This window comes from Phanerochaete carnosa, assembly GCF_000300595.1.
Source record: "Phanerochaete carnosa HHB-10118-sp unplaced genomic scaffold PHACAscaffold_10, whole genome shotgun sequence".
Taxonomy (NCBI): domain Eukaryota; kingdom Fungi; phylum Basidiomycota; class Agaricomycetes; order Polyporales; family Phanerochaetaceae; genus Phanerochaete; species Phanerochaete carnosa.
Genome location: NW_006767637.1, coordinates 1567027 through 1580463, shown reverse-complemented (window position 1 = coordinate 1580463; position 13437 = coordinate 1567027). Strand labels below are relative to the sequence as shown.

General features: G+C 52.1%; 6 protein-coding genes across 6 annotated transcripts; 3 read left to right on the top strand and 3 right to left on the bottom strand.

Moving 5' to 3' along the window:
- Window positions 1-304: 304 nt before the first annotated feature.
- PHACADRAFT_187841 (uncharacterized protein) lies at window positions 305-2059 on the bottom strand. The gene is made up of 6 exons (XM_007400389.1): window positions 1666-2059; window positions 1462-1612; window positions 1237-1389; window positions 1006-1182; window positions 692-938; window positions 305-638 (listed from the first exon to the last, which is right to left on the bottom strand). Exons 1-6 carry the CDS (start codon window positions 1763-1765, stop codon window positions 444-446), a joined length of 1023 nt encoding a protein of 340 aa, XP_007400451.1. The 5' UTR covers window positions 1766-2059; the 3' UTR covers window positions 305-443.
- A 343-nt stretch (window positions 2060-2402) lies between these two features.
- PHACADRAFT_200126 (uncharacterized protein) lies at window positions 2403-4242 on the top strand (the record flags this gene model as incomplete). Its single annotated transcript, XM_007400388.1, has 12 exons — window positions 2403-2413; window positions 2471-2524; window positions 2576-2713; window positions 2766-2799; window positions 2854-2916; window positions 2970-3046; window positions 3101-3134; window positions 3188-3241; window positions 3298-3497; window positions 3558-3609; window positions 3671-3935; window positions 3992-4242. The coding sequence occupies 12 exons, from the start codon at window positions 2403-2405 to the stop codon at window positions 4240-4242; spliced, it is 1233 nt and encodes a 410-aa protein (XP_007400450.1).
- A 1224-nt stretch (window positions 4243-5466) lies between these two features.
- On the top strand, window positions 5467-6964 carry PHACADRAFT_263341 (uncharacterized protein). Its single transcript, XM_007400387.1, has 10 exons — window positions 5467-5506; window positions 5564-5597; window positions 5652-5713; window positions 5766-5842; window positions 5891-5924; window positions 5972-6025; window positions 6081-6310; window positions 6367-6418; window positions 6475-6780; window positions 6837-6964. Exons 4-9 carry the CDS (start codon window positions 5766-5768, stop codon window positions 6748-6750), a joined length of 723 nt encoding a protein of 240 aa, XP_007400449.1. The 5' UTR covers window positions 5467-5506; window positions 5564-5597; window positions 5652-5713; the 3' UTR covers window positions 6751-6780; window positions 6837-6964.
- Window positions 6965-7630: 666 nt separating this feature from the next.
- PHACADRAFT_213152 (uncharacterized protein) lies at window positions 7631-9137 on the top strand. Its single transcript, XM_007400386.1, has 6 exons — window positions 7631-7848; window positions 7909-8059; window positions 8136-8288; window positions 8343-8519; window positions 8585-8831; window positions 8880-9137. Exons 1-6 carry the CDS (start codon window positions 7749-7751, stop codon window positions 9045-9047), a joined length of 996 nt encoding a protein of 331 aa, XP_007400448.1. The 5' UTR covers window positions 7631-7748; the 3' UTR covers window positions 9048-9137.
- Window positions 9138-9737: 600 nt separating this feature from the next.
- Window positions 9738-10385, bottom strand: PHACADRAFT_263340 (uncharacterized protein). The gene has a single exon (XM_007400385.1). The coding sequence runs from the start codon at window positions 10312-10314 to the stop codon at window positions 10060-10062; it is 255 nt and encodes an 84-aa protein (XP_007400447.1). The 5' UTR covers window positions 10315-10385; the 3' UTR covers window positions 9738-10059.
- Window positions 10386-12072: 1687 nt separating this feature from the next.
- Window positions 12073-13296, bottom strand: PHACADRAFT_129179 (uncharacterized protein). Its single transcript, XM_007400384.1, has 3 exons — window positions 13036-13296; window positions 12599-12976; window positions 12073-12550 (listed from the first exon to the last, which is right to left on the bottom strand). The coding sequence occupies exons 1-3, from the start codon at window positions 13234-13236 to the stop codon at window positions 12302-12304; spliced, it is 828 nt and encodes a 275-aa protein (XP_007400446.1). The 5' UTR covers window positions 13237-13296; the 3' UTR covers window positions 12073-12301.
- Window positions 13297-13437: the final 141 nt, after the last annotated feature.

Sequence of the window (13437 nt, the reverse complement as noted above, 5' to 3'; positions counted from 1 at the left end):
GATCACTGGACCGCGGCGCGCCGGCGATGAGCCTGCAAGATCAATGGTGAGCCTTGAGACAGCGTGAGCAAGAGCCGAAGTAAGTACGCAATTATCTTCTATGAACCGTGGTTGAGCGGCTTACGTGGCAAGAGATACAGCTAGCAAGCAGAGGATCAAGGCAGCGTCCCGTAGCTCGGTAAGCGATTCAGATGCGCTGTATGAGAAGAGAGCTGCGCCGTACTTGGTGGTACAAGGAAGAGGTACGCCAGCGCTGGAGCCTGTCAAGCTTGTTCTCACGGAATTCGTGGCGTGAAATCGCCTAGGAAATACTAAACAGACAGAGCCCTTGCCACTGTACAACTTAGTACTGATACGATGGCATGGCATGCTGTACATGCTACAGCATTTATCCGTTCTACACGTCCACTGGCATTCAGTAGACATCGTCTTTCTCTACTATATTAAGAACGCGGTCCTTCAGGATCCTCCGAACCCGCCTTCTTTGCTGAGTCACCATCAGAGACCCCTCTTTCAGCGTCGTCTCTGAGATAAGGCTCGCGGGCCTTCGCCCGCAAGGCGGCGCGCTCTGCCTTGAAATCAGCGATGGTGATGATCAGCGAGACCAGGCAGGGAGTCACAGCCACGAGCGCCAGTATCTAGAACCTTCGTCAGAAAGACCCACGTCAAGCAGCAAGAGAGAAGGGCGCACCTGCCCAAATGTCCACTGCGCGTTGACGCTCGCGGGCTGAGAGTTCTGCCGGAGTGAGAGCTCAATGGGAGGGAGAAAAAAGTTCGCCCCGATAAAAAAGTGTGCAACGTAGTTGACCCAGCTTTGCACCTTGTCCGGTCTGTCACTGAGCGGTTGTGTCCTGTGCGCCGCGCTTTGAGCTTGAATCCACCTGTCTCTTATCGTGGTGGACCCGTTTGCCTCCTCTTCCCTAACACGCCCGCGGAACCTGCACAGGTTTCAAGAGAACGATCTTCAGCCTGTGGCTGTGAGCATAAGACACGATACGCACGCACCACTGGCGGATAAGCAGGTTGGCTAGCATGCCAACCAAAATGAGCAAAACGTAGGTCGCGAAGGCCGCGGCCTTGGCACTGTGGAACGGATTCGAGCTGTATATGCGCCAATAGGCGACATAAAAATGCATGGAGGGAATGCAGGACGATTCTAGTCCGAACTTCTCGCCAATGGCCCTGCATCGTCTAGCGCGTTCGAGGCTGACTCGATACAAACTGTAACAAACTCACCATAGAGTGACCAGCAGGCTTCCCGCAAGTATGCACTGTATCCAATAGAATAAGGAGAGCATCTTTTCTCTAATCTTTTTCTTGCGAAAAGGGTCGTTCGCCAACATCCGCCCTTGGGCGTGGGCGACTGAGACTAGTGCGCAGTTTGCAAGGCTGTTTGTTACAATTGTGACGTCTTTCCAATGAGCGTGACAACTCATGTAGGGCCAGTCAATGGTCACTCACCAAACAAGGTTCTGGACTTGATAGGCATTGAAGAACGAGAGCTGGTGCTGGGCAGCTGACACAACCGCCGCTAGCATGAGCCCGAAGCTCATAGACGCGAGCGTCCAGAAAGCATTCCATCCCTCTTCCTCTTGCAGCCTCATCTGCACAACTAGATAACACGCACATGAGTAGCATTCCACGTGCGTCGCACAACGAACGCACCAACGATTATGACCTGCAGATAGAACGCCAACCTAGTGCCGATCCCGGTGATGTCGGTATTCTGAGTGAAGAAGTCTGTGCAATCCGTAGAATTATTCATGTCGTCCGGCACTGCTCAACGCACTCTAACTGCTAGGAGGAATGCGAATGTCGAGGCTGTCTGTCGACGCTGCGGTGCTGTCATTATAACTAGCTGGGCCAGACGTATCGGTTGCTTCCATGCATGTAGAGCCGCTCGCAAAGAACATGCGACAGGACCCTTTCCTCATATATCCATCTTGGATAGACATATCGATATCTTTGCTACGAGATCTCGAGAGCTGGCAAGTATTCGCGCAGGTATCTATGACTGATCTGCGATGAGACTGGATAAGGCGGTTTTGAGCTTCGAGGAGGGCGCGAACGTTGAATAAGGTTAAGCGTCGGGGCTCGCATGAACGATGGCATGCGGCCGAACGCGCTTTTACGGCTAAATCCACAAACTCGCCGAATGCCACTTGCAAATCGAGGCGAGCTATGATGCATGCGTTATAGAGGTTGATATTGTGCGCTGAATATTGTATATCGAACATCGAACATCGAATGGCGAACAGTCACAACAGACCGCAAGGAAAGCGAGTAATTAGATTAATTGGATCCGTGACGGCAATCACCGAGAGGCACAGCACGCGTCATGCCATTCTCCACTCTCTCTAACCACTCTCTCTTGACACTTGTCTAGCTTCGCACTGACCTACATGCCGACCAAGTGTGTTCTTACTCGAAATAATATTCTATAGGAGAGTGCTCAGATACACCACTACAGGCTAGAGTTCGGAGACGTCAGGGGCGTGCGAGTAGGTAGACGGTTCAAGGACCGGTGCGCGAATTTGACGACAGAGGCTTGCGGAAATCGTTCACGGAAACGCAGACAAGCTTTGAGGGCAGCCGGGGTGCACCCCGGAAACCCACTTGCTGGCATATATGGACGGAAAGAGGAGGGCGCGGTGAGCGTTGTACTATCGCGCGGTTTTGTAGATTTAGCAGATGAAGACCATGGAGACCACTTGTACGTCCCTTCATCTTCCCACTTGGAATGCACCATAAGCGCAGACGTTTAGCACATACATTGGAAGCGGTGGCCGAGCGCGTGGAGTAAGCCTTCCTACAACCTTACATTCAACTGGTCTGCTTAATGCCGTCTAACAGGATCGCTTCGGCGGTCGAGTCGGAGACCAGTCGTTTGACAACCATTTGAATGCAGCCCTACGGGTGAATCTCCGCTGGAGTGCACAGAGAGATCGGGGATGCTCACGCATGTACAGAAATCTGCGTTAGAACACAAGCCTGTGCGGGTCACTCGCGGAGAGCACTCAAAAACGAAGTACGCACCGGCTGAGGGGTGAGTATACGATGAAACAAGCCATCCCCATCTTGGTCTGAACCACATCCGGAGGTACCGCTACGACGGGCTTTACACTGTCTCGAATGTAAGTTATATGGCGACACACGGGGCAGACCCTAACACTTGTGTCAACCTTAGCCCCGTTTGGAAGAAGGTCCCGACGGTCTCAAGGTCTGCAAGTTTGATTTCCATGTGCGTATGCTCTTTTTTCGTGTTCCGATTATCGACGGTCCTCTGACCCTACGCAGCGTCTCCCTGATCAAGACCCCTTGCCCAATCCGGACGAGCCAGGCTTCGACTACCCGACAGACATCGAAATACGGAGGATGATGTTCGTTGAAGCTCGCAAACAGCAGGCACGCTCTGGCTCGGGCGACGCGTCCGGCTCCCAAGACCGCCCAACGGACGTCGATGCCATGAGCGAAGACGAGGAAGGGGACGACCCTTTGTAGGTCCTAGGTCCGTTGCCACCGTGGTAAGCGCATAAAAACTGAGGTACACCTCACAGCGGCGACGTGGAGGATATTGAGGAGCAGCTAGAGCCGGTCATGAATCGTCTTGTGCGTACAGCTTCCAATTTGAGATCGTGGCTCCCGCGCGACGACTGACTCACTACTGCAGGAAGAGTTTCAAGCCCCAGAGACGGAAAAGAAGGATCGCGGGAAAGCCATCCTGTACATTGGCCGCCGTGTGCAGAGTGTGCTCGAGGAGAAGACGCGCCAGGGCAAAGACGAGGCCGGGCGTGACCGCGAATGGTGGCACAATGCTCTCTGGTCCTATGTCTGGTTTTCGGCGCCCAAGAGGCCAAAGGAGACAGAGGCGCGTCCGGGCGAAGCGAAGAAGTGGTATGAGAAAAAGGAAAAGAAGATCAGAGAGAAGAAAGAAGGTACGGCGTCGTCTGATAGTGAGTGACAGAGATGATTAAAGAGCTGTTTATCATAGGAAGCTTAGATCAAAAGGCAGCGAAAGGGCAGAAGAACAAGAAGCAGAGTGCTGCAAAGCGCAAGCGGCCAGGAGAGCCAGATGACAGCTCGGGCGATATTGACGCTGGCTCACCGACAAGGTCACCGCGTCCGAAGAGACTCAGAGGTACAACAACACCGATGGCGCAGGAGATGGCTGCGGGGGACAATTTACCAGATGGTGCTCTTGAAAATATGGACAGTGATGACGATTCAGCCTTTGACGTTTAAGAAAGCCCATCGTCCAACCTCTGTACTTTACTCGACAACGTTGCCGGTTATACTTGAAGTGCACTATTAATCAGAGGCTATGCGGGATATTGGTTATGTCTAAGGAATATATAATATTAATGTGCACTATCTTGCCATCCACGACACTACATCACGTCTGGTGCTCTACGCGTACAACAAGTCTGCCAGCTATCTACGCAATACGGCCGACCAAGCGATGTATGACGGTCGCGTGAACTTCGACGATCACGTAGAATGAATGGTATGGCGATCTGCATAAGAGACAAGTAGCAAGTACGCCCTTTCAGTTGCTTGCTGTAGAATCAGCCTCCTCCCCATTCTTCAAAATTCTCAACTCTAGTCGCGCTTCTTGCCAGTAAGTTAGATTAGCGAATAATGACATATGCATTAGATACATGACACACCCTTCCTCCACCGATTGTATGGTGCGGCGGAGCGGAGACAAACCAGGGCGCAATCTCAGGAGTTAGCGCAACGCCCTCTGGAGCCCTATTTGATGCTCTATAACTTACCCGCTCCTCTGGATTCATGTACCACCTCCGAGATTCACGCCCATACTCCACATGCCTTCTCGGGTGGTATAGTGGACCAGAAAGGGGAAAGAGGAGAAAGCGACTGCATGACACATCCAGTGGACGACAAGAACGATTTGGCGGTCTCGATCCAATAAAGCATATAGATAGTGAAGTTTCTTGAGCGTAAGAACCCAGTTATGACTGTCCTATGGGTCCTTTTCTGAAGCAACTGCAAGTACTTAGCGTCGTGGCGGGCAGCTCTGCCATCACGGCTACCACCGAAAATCGCGAACAATTGCGAGCACGTGATCTCGCGTGGGCGCGGGGCCCGTCGTACTGTCCATCCTAACACCAACCACCATCTGCAGCTCCCACCATGGCTCGAACATCCTTAACCCCTCAGCGAAGACGTCGCATGAGGTCCACCATAAAGCGCGAAATGTAAGCTTCTCGTGCTTAGTGAGAGGACGGGTCGGCTTACAAACACACAGCGAGGGAGCCGTGTTCGGTCATATTCCAGGCGTGAAGATTGGCACAATGTTCGAAAATCGGTGCGTAGATTGGACACATAGGCTCTGTCTGTCTGTTCACGGGACACACAGCAAGGCTCTGAGTGCATCTGCAGTGCACCCACCTCTTCTTGCTGGGATTTATGGCCGAAAACAGACTGGCGCGCGAAGCGTTGTCCTTGCTGGACACTTTGAAGACGAAGATTATGGGGACCATTTGTAGGTGTAGTTGGCCGATCTTGGCACGCGCCATCTGAAGAAAGACGACTCGCATAGCATGTATATCGGAAGTGGCGGTCGAGCACCCGGGGTATGTGTCAGCTGTGCTATCAGATCTGGATGCATACTCAAATAATTTTCAAGGTTCGCTTCGGACCACAAACAGTTAATCAGTCATTTGAGAATGATTTGAATGAGTCACTTCGTGTACGTCTTCTAGCACGCTTGAAGACTTGAGTTGACCGTTGATTTATCTTAGATGTCCGCATGCCTTAAGAAGCCTGTTCGTGTAATCCGCGGAGATGGGCTGAAGTCAAAATATGCTCCGGCTGCTGGGCAGGTCATTATTGTGGTAGGCTTTAGTGTCATCTAACTGGTAGATAGGTTCCGCTACGATGGTCTCTACACCGTGTCCAATGTGAGTGCGATCCACATCCTTCCGTCGCCTCCGTTGATGCTCTGTAGCCCAGGATAGAGATGGGCCCGAAAGGTTTCAATCTCTGCAAGTTCGATTTCCACGTGCGCAGCCATCGTTTCTTCTGCTTTGTCGCGACTATCTTACTCCCTTGTGCAGCGTTGTCTGGGTCAGCCATCAGTGCCAACTACAGACAACCCGGATTTCTATCGATCCGATATCGACATACGGAGGAAGCAGTACAGGGAACATCGGGCGGCACAAGCGAAGACTACTCAGGCATCTGGTTCTGGTTCTCGGGGTAGTCCAATAGACCTCGATGGCACAGGGTCGCGTGACACTAGCGCAAGCCTGGAAGACGAAGACGACGAAGACCAAGAAGACATTTTGTACGCCGAGAATACACTGTTGGCTACCGCATATATGCTAACCTGGTGCACTACAGCGGCGACATCGATGATGTCGAGAACGCAATGTCGCCGGTCTCTGGCTACCTTGTACGTACACATCCTTTACAATCTGACGTCACACAGGAAGCTAAGTACCATGTCAGGATGAAATCAAGAACCCAGATACAGAACCGCACCGGCGCAAGCTTCTCCTTGTGCGCGTCGGCCGGTACGTGCAGTCTGTGCTCCAGCAGAAGAGAGGGCGAGGCAAAGACGAAGGTGGTCGCGACTATGATTGGTGGTACGAAGCTCTGTGGAGCCATGTCGGCTGTGCGATGCCGACGAAACAGCTCGTCAGCGTGCAGCAGGTGGAAGAGTGGTACACGAAATATGAGCAAAAACTGCAGACGAAGAAAGAGAGAAAGGAGAAGGCAGCATGATTTTGTCGTTTATGGTGATATTTCTTGATTGCAAGTCGCTATCTATCTGTAGTCTGCGTCCACGTGCTGACTTGATGAATTTCTAGGAGTCCTGTTGTCGCCATTGGTTCTTTCGTCGCTCGCATTACTATCTTGTACCGTCACATATTTTCTTTTTTTTGACGACCTTTCTTGCTATCATTGTTCATGTCTACTTATCAGCCACAAAGACCTTCCTACATAGTGTAATATATTGCTTCAATCTTCTGCACCAATCTCGGCATTGACAGATGATGGTGTAGCTCATTTGGTAAGATTGAGCTTCATCATCTTGCTTGGTATTCTCACCGAAGGCGAGTCTTTAAGTTCTTTTTATGGGCGGCCATTCTCATTTCTTCAGGAGCTGACGCAGTCATATTCGTTTGTTAATCCATGGTTCGAGTGATGTGCAGGTACTATAACCGGCTAGATTCTTATTGCTTAAATACTCGCTCCGGATAGGTCGTCGTGGAGATTGCTTAGAAGTCGGGCGAAGGGCACTCTGAATGGGCACTCTGAATGGACGATGCGAAATGCGAACACACAAAATGCAGCATTTGGGGCTCTGTCGACTGCATGACACTCGTCGGAGAATAGGACTACACATATTTTGCAACAGGCTCTCCACGATCCAGGATTCGCCCTAAATCGCGAGTGGCATTCGGCGAATTATGGGCTCAGCCGTAGAAGCGCGTTCGAACGCATGCTATCATTCATGTGAGTCCGACAGTTACCCTTATTCGGTGCTTGCACACTCTTCGAAGTTCAAACCTGCCTTATCCAGTCTAGTAGTAGATCGCATGTGAGGAAAGGGCCTTGTCATTCTTTGCATGCGGCTATACATGCATGGAAGCAGCTGATACGTCCCATCCGCGGAGCATAAAGCAGCCAGGTTTCATCGCAGCATGGCAGCGTATGAGGACACCCTCCACACTCGTATCCTACTGACTCCGAGAGTGCACTGAGCAGTGCCTGACAACATGGACAATTCTACGGGCTGTACAAATTTTTTCACTCAAAATACTGACATCACCGGGATCGGTGTCAGGGTAGCGTTTTATCTGCAGGTGACAATCGTCGGTGCGTGTGCTGCACAACACTTGTGAAACGTTGCTCAAAGTTGTGCCAACGTCACGCCAGTCTTTCAGATCAGGCTGCGAGAGGAGGAGGGCATGAATGCTTTCTGGACGCTCGCGTCTATGAGCTTCGGGCTCATGCTGGCGACTGTCGTGTCGGCCGCCCAGCACCAGCTCTCGTTCTTCAATGCCTATCAAGTCCAGAACCTTGTTTGGTAAGTGCTCACTGTTGGTCTTGCATGGGTCGTCGTATCTGTCCCGAAAACATGTAGTAACTGTGATAGCGAGCAGCCTCGCCAATTGCGCACTGGTCCAGGTCGCACACGCCCAATGGCGGATCACTCTAAGCAACCCCTATCGAGAACAGAAAATCCGAGACAGAATGTTCACCTGGTTCTATTACATCCAGTACATACTTGCAGGCAGCCTACTGGTGACTCTATGGTGAGCTTGTGGCTGTTCGCGCCGGATTCGCATGCTGAATGGCTGATGTCGAAGGGCTATTGGCGAAAAGTTTGGGCCCGATTCGTCGTGCATCTCCTCCATGCACTTTTATGTCGCATACTGGCGCATATTCAGCTCGAATGCCTTCCACGGTGCTAAGATCGCGGCTTTCGTGATCTACGTTTGGCTCATCCTCATCGGCGTACTAGGTGTCCTGCTCCTTCGCCTCTGGTGTGTGCGTGTTTTCTGCCCCGCCCATTATCACAAGTTAATCCTTGTTCTCCCTAAACGCACAGGCTCCGCGGGCTCATCGACCGAGCGGAGGCAAACGGGTTCGACAGGACGAGGGACATGCCGACCGAAGCTGAGCTCGCAGAGTATAGGACACGGTCACCCAAGCACCGGCCGTGGAAGGTTCAGAGCTGGATCCACTACTTCATCTACTGGTTCCTTGCGATGTCCTTCTACATTCCTCCCATCGAGCTGTCGCTCAGGCAGAACTCTCAGCCTACGAGCGCCAATGCACAGTGGAGCTTTGGGCAAGTGCGCTCCTCGATATTTCTGCTTGAGTATTTCTGACGAGGGCTCTAGATTCTATCGCTTGTGGCTATTGCTCCTTCCGTGGTTGCTTTTTTCCTCACTATCGGTGATTTCAAAGCGGAACGCGGCGCTCTGAGGGCGGTCGTGGCCAAGGCCCGCAAGTCTCTCAAAGCAGACGATGCTGAGAGAGCGACTACTGCTGAAGGTGCACTAGCGTAATCTCACCAGTCACTCACTGGCGCATGAAGCTTTTCGTTACTCATCGAGAGATGAGCACCGCGACTCGTACAATGCCATAATTACATGCTGTGCTTGTGACAGCGGACGGTCGCGACAACGAACGTTTGGAACGAATTTAACCTAAGCTCGCACCACCACTTCCAGATCTCTGTTCGTGCGGTCCTAACGCACTTTGAACTTCTCACAGCCAGACGCAGGTGTTGTTATCGCTCCTGTTATGCAAGCTCCTGTGCATTATACGTGGTACAACATCGGGTGCAGTATGTTTCAATCCCGGGCCCGTGCCCTACCGCCTCCTCTGTTTGGTGCGTCTGAGAGGGCATCTGGAAGGGCAAGTCCCCAGCAATGAAGGTATTGGTGTGGTATTCCCTCGAAGCGCGCACTATCACGGCAGAGAAGATCATGCCCTCCTCCTGGTAAGCCTACACGGAGTGGCACCGCAGAACGACAATGGCACTCACGATAATTGGGCATATCTACATCGTTGGAGCTCACGTTAGGAAAGGATGATGGCGTAGAGTGGATCTCGAACGTACGGAGTCAAGGACTATCAGCGATCCAGCTGTTCCTTGAGCACTTGTCACAAGGATCGTGACGAGAACAAAGGAGTACATAGCAGCTGTGTATCGCCCAGCTAAGTGAGATACAACTTATTAGGACGTGGGAAGATGTGGGCGCACCCGACTCTATGACAACGGTAATAATGCCCATGATTCGGATTCCTGCCACAACAGGCCCTGGTAGCTTCTTGTGAACGGCCCAAATTTTCCATGAGATCATGACTAGCAAAAATAGCTATAAGAGTTAGAGATACGCGGCTCAGACTACTCACCTGTACACAACACATTCAGTGCCAGAGTAGCGGCACAAAACAAATTAATTCGCGTAACCGCACCCTCGACAGACTGCAACGAAATAATCTGTGAAAGAGACCATATATACCAAGCGAACAGTGCTGTTACCGTTTCAACGGGCAAATAATATTCTCTGTTTAGGAGAACGTACCTATGGCGGCCAACAGTAGTATACAAGGGACGACTATTATGGGGTACTTGCGATCGCATACCACAAATACTCGATATACCTTAGTGCAACTCGTGTGAGCCGAAGACACCTCATCCCGCATCCAACATACCAGAAGAGCGTCGCAAACGAGGGTAAGGGTCATATACAAGGCAGCCTTAGACGTTCTCGCACGCGTGCTGAGCGTAATATAGTATGTGACTGGGGCATTCGCCACGTCCATATGATCTGTGAACGCTTGGAGTATGCGAAGGATCTGCAACGTTAGGTGCTGCTAACCCGATAAGGACATAATCAGCGCCTCAGTCACAGAGCATCGTACGCACCGCCGTAACTAGAGAGAATATCACCAGCGCAACGGTAAGGAAGAGCAATGTCGGCCGACCCGCTTGATGCCTTACGTAGAGCACGCAGAGGAACTGGATAAATAGTACGAAGTAAGTTCCTACGACGCGCAATAAGCTCTCCGACGGTGCTATTGGATATGATCTGCTCACCATAAAGCACGGACTCCAATAGCGTGCCTATGAGGTCTGCTTTCGCCAGCGGAAGAGCCATCACGAGTCAGGAAGAGATTTTTGGGCTCTTGGCAGTGAAAGATACTATCAGGTCGAGACAAAGGTCAGCATGTTTGCCAGAGACACAGCTATATATCATAGTGAATGACAACCGTGGGCATCTTCAACGATTGTGGTTGGCACCGTAGTGGCGCTTAGCTAACCAGAAGTGTCAGTATCCGCCACTGGCATCGCTATGCAAGTGCCTTCACCATGCGAGGAGCCTCACAAGGTAACAATGTCCCACACTACGATAGTGCTTAAGATTGCGGTTATCGCTATAGAAGCGTCCACCCTGTTAAATGAAAAGTGACAAGGCGCAAGGAAGTACGCGTTAACTCAAGGCGTTTCTGGCGTAGCCATGCTCGTCTGACATACAACGAATCTTCACTCTAAATTCATTCGGAAAGGTACAGAGTCCATCGTAGCCAGTGTTAAGTTACGTGGGATATGTCAAAGCAGACCAGGCATCTGTTGTCATGAACTTGAATCTGGTCTGTCCCGGTTTGACTCCGCGTGTACAGCGGCCTTGAGAAATTTCGTCGTCAACCGGATGATCAGAAGATGCAGTCTCTTCAAATAAGATGTCGGGGAGCGGAATTTAGCTTGGTTGTCAGCCGTCACGCAGCGCCATGAGAGGTGTATGTCGGGTCTGTTGAGCAGGCCGGCCGCCGCCGTCTCCAATTTCCGCTTTCATCTCCACTTTGATGCGCCTGATGGCATGCCAGCTTGGGGCTGCGGAGCGCCAATTGACTGCGCCTCCCGAGTCCTCGGAGTTTGCACTTCCGAGTCGTAACTTACGAAAGGCCAAATCAAGCGTGACCACTCTAAAGGCTGCGGTTAATTGTGAGGCCTATTCAAGTAGACATACTCTGTGTAGGCTGATAGAAGGTGCTCTGAAAACATCGTCACTAGGGCGAGATTCGATAAAAACAGCGGCAGCGAACCGCGGGTTGAGGTGATGCCAACATTCTCAGCAGAATAAGATGCTGAAATGCACTGTGACAGGTTTGAGAAAACGCGCATTGTCTTCGTATATCGTTACTGATTACAAGTACATAGTAGCATTACTTAGTTCACTCATCCCGCTGTGCGGATGCTTCTTCGCTATGCATAACCATATGTTTGACACATTATATTATTGCCCGGCCATGCCCTCGACATGCTACGTGCACGGGAACAGGACAGATATAACGCGCTCCGTGCGATCTTCCAGCATCGGAGCGAGGGGTCGACCTCGGTGTGGCGTTTGATTAACGGATCGGGCGCACGAACAAGGCCCGAGCACGGTCATACGACAGCTCTCAGAAGTTCATCATGCACCGCTACGCTTATCACGGTTTCCCTTTGCCTCACCACTACAAAGCGAAAGCTCATCGTATACACCAACACGGCGGCAAATATTCTCGGCAAGTCAATCTTGTCTTGAATAGTGTAACCCTGGTGCTCCTCGGACTTCTCAGTCGAATGTGAATGCTGTTGTCAACCGTGTTCTGCAAGATTATATGTTATACGTGGTGTAGTCCCAGGTGCAGCACGTTATAGCTTCGAACTCTGTTGACTCTTCTTTTTGCCCTTCCTGTTCCCGAAGTCTCGCGTCCCGAACACAATCTGCGTCTGGTATGATACCGCGAGACACTGCTGGTGCGTGCGTCAGTCGCCGTCCTGCGCCTCCTGCACAGCCGTTCGGCCATCAACTCCACCGTCCGGCAGTTCGTCGTCTGGCATGCGCGGCGCCGTCCAAAGCTCGACGTACGTGTCATGGCGCATCATCGGGTCATGCACGAGCCGCCCGCCATTATACACTGCGACCGCGCGCGGCGAATGGTGCACGCTGACGGGTGGCGGAATGCATGCCTTGAACTCGATGTGCATCATCAGCGTTATCGATACCCTTGGCAACTGGTCAGCACGGCACTGGGCGCTGGAACATCGTGAGCGGGAAGAGACGCACAAGTCGAGCTCCCCAAGCTCGGGCTCCATCAGCACGCGAGGCAGCGGCGCAAAGCAGTCCGCAAACACAGCCAGACCGGTCGTCGTTATCTGCTCGCGCTTGTCCTTCCACGCATACCAGTGCCCGAGCTTGGTGCCGCTCTGTGGAGGGCTCGCGCTATGTTGCGCGTCGTAGAACGTGTCGCGCAGGGCCGTGAAGCGCGGGAAGAAATTCCAGCCTGGCGCCTCTGGCACTAAAGGCGTCGCAGCAGGGTGCGAATACATCGGGATTTGCGGCGCGAGAGGATGCGGCGGACGGAGTGTCCTGTCGTTAGTCGTAGTCACGGGGACGGAGAGGTCGGTGAATATCGCGGTAGTGGAAACGCGTTCTGAACCCTAAGGTGGCTTCCGTCAGGGCGTTAAGCGACGTTTTGCTAGCGTAGAGAAAAGCGTACCTCCTGGATGAAGCTCGCGCGAAGAACAGTAACCTGTTTCCCGCGGCGAACAGTGTTCACGCGGATCTCGAATTCGTCCTGTATGGCCGGCCTCAGAAAGTATGTAGTGAGCAGCATAGGGTCCTCGTGCTGCGTCGCCTGCTGTGACTGGGTGAAGGCATTGATGGTAAGGCCGATAATGTAGCCTAGATGGCTGTCCATTGGGCTCTGAAGTCTGTAGTCAGCCGTCAGACAGGCGAACCTCCAAATGGCATACTGTCAAAGCATGTCAGTCAGTATGGTTGAATATGCCAGAGAAACGGGACTACATACGGGCCAGTAGCCCATTCCTTGTCCGTTTGTCCACGATACACACCTTGACCGGCCAACGGAGGCTCGTCGACACGTTCAAGGCGCAGAGCC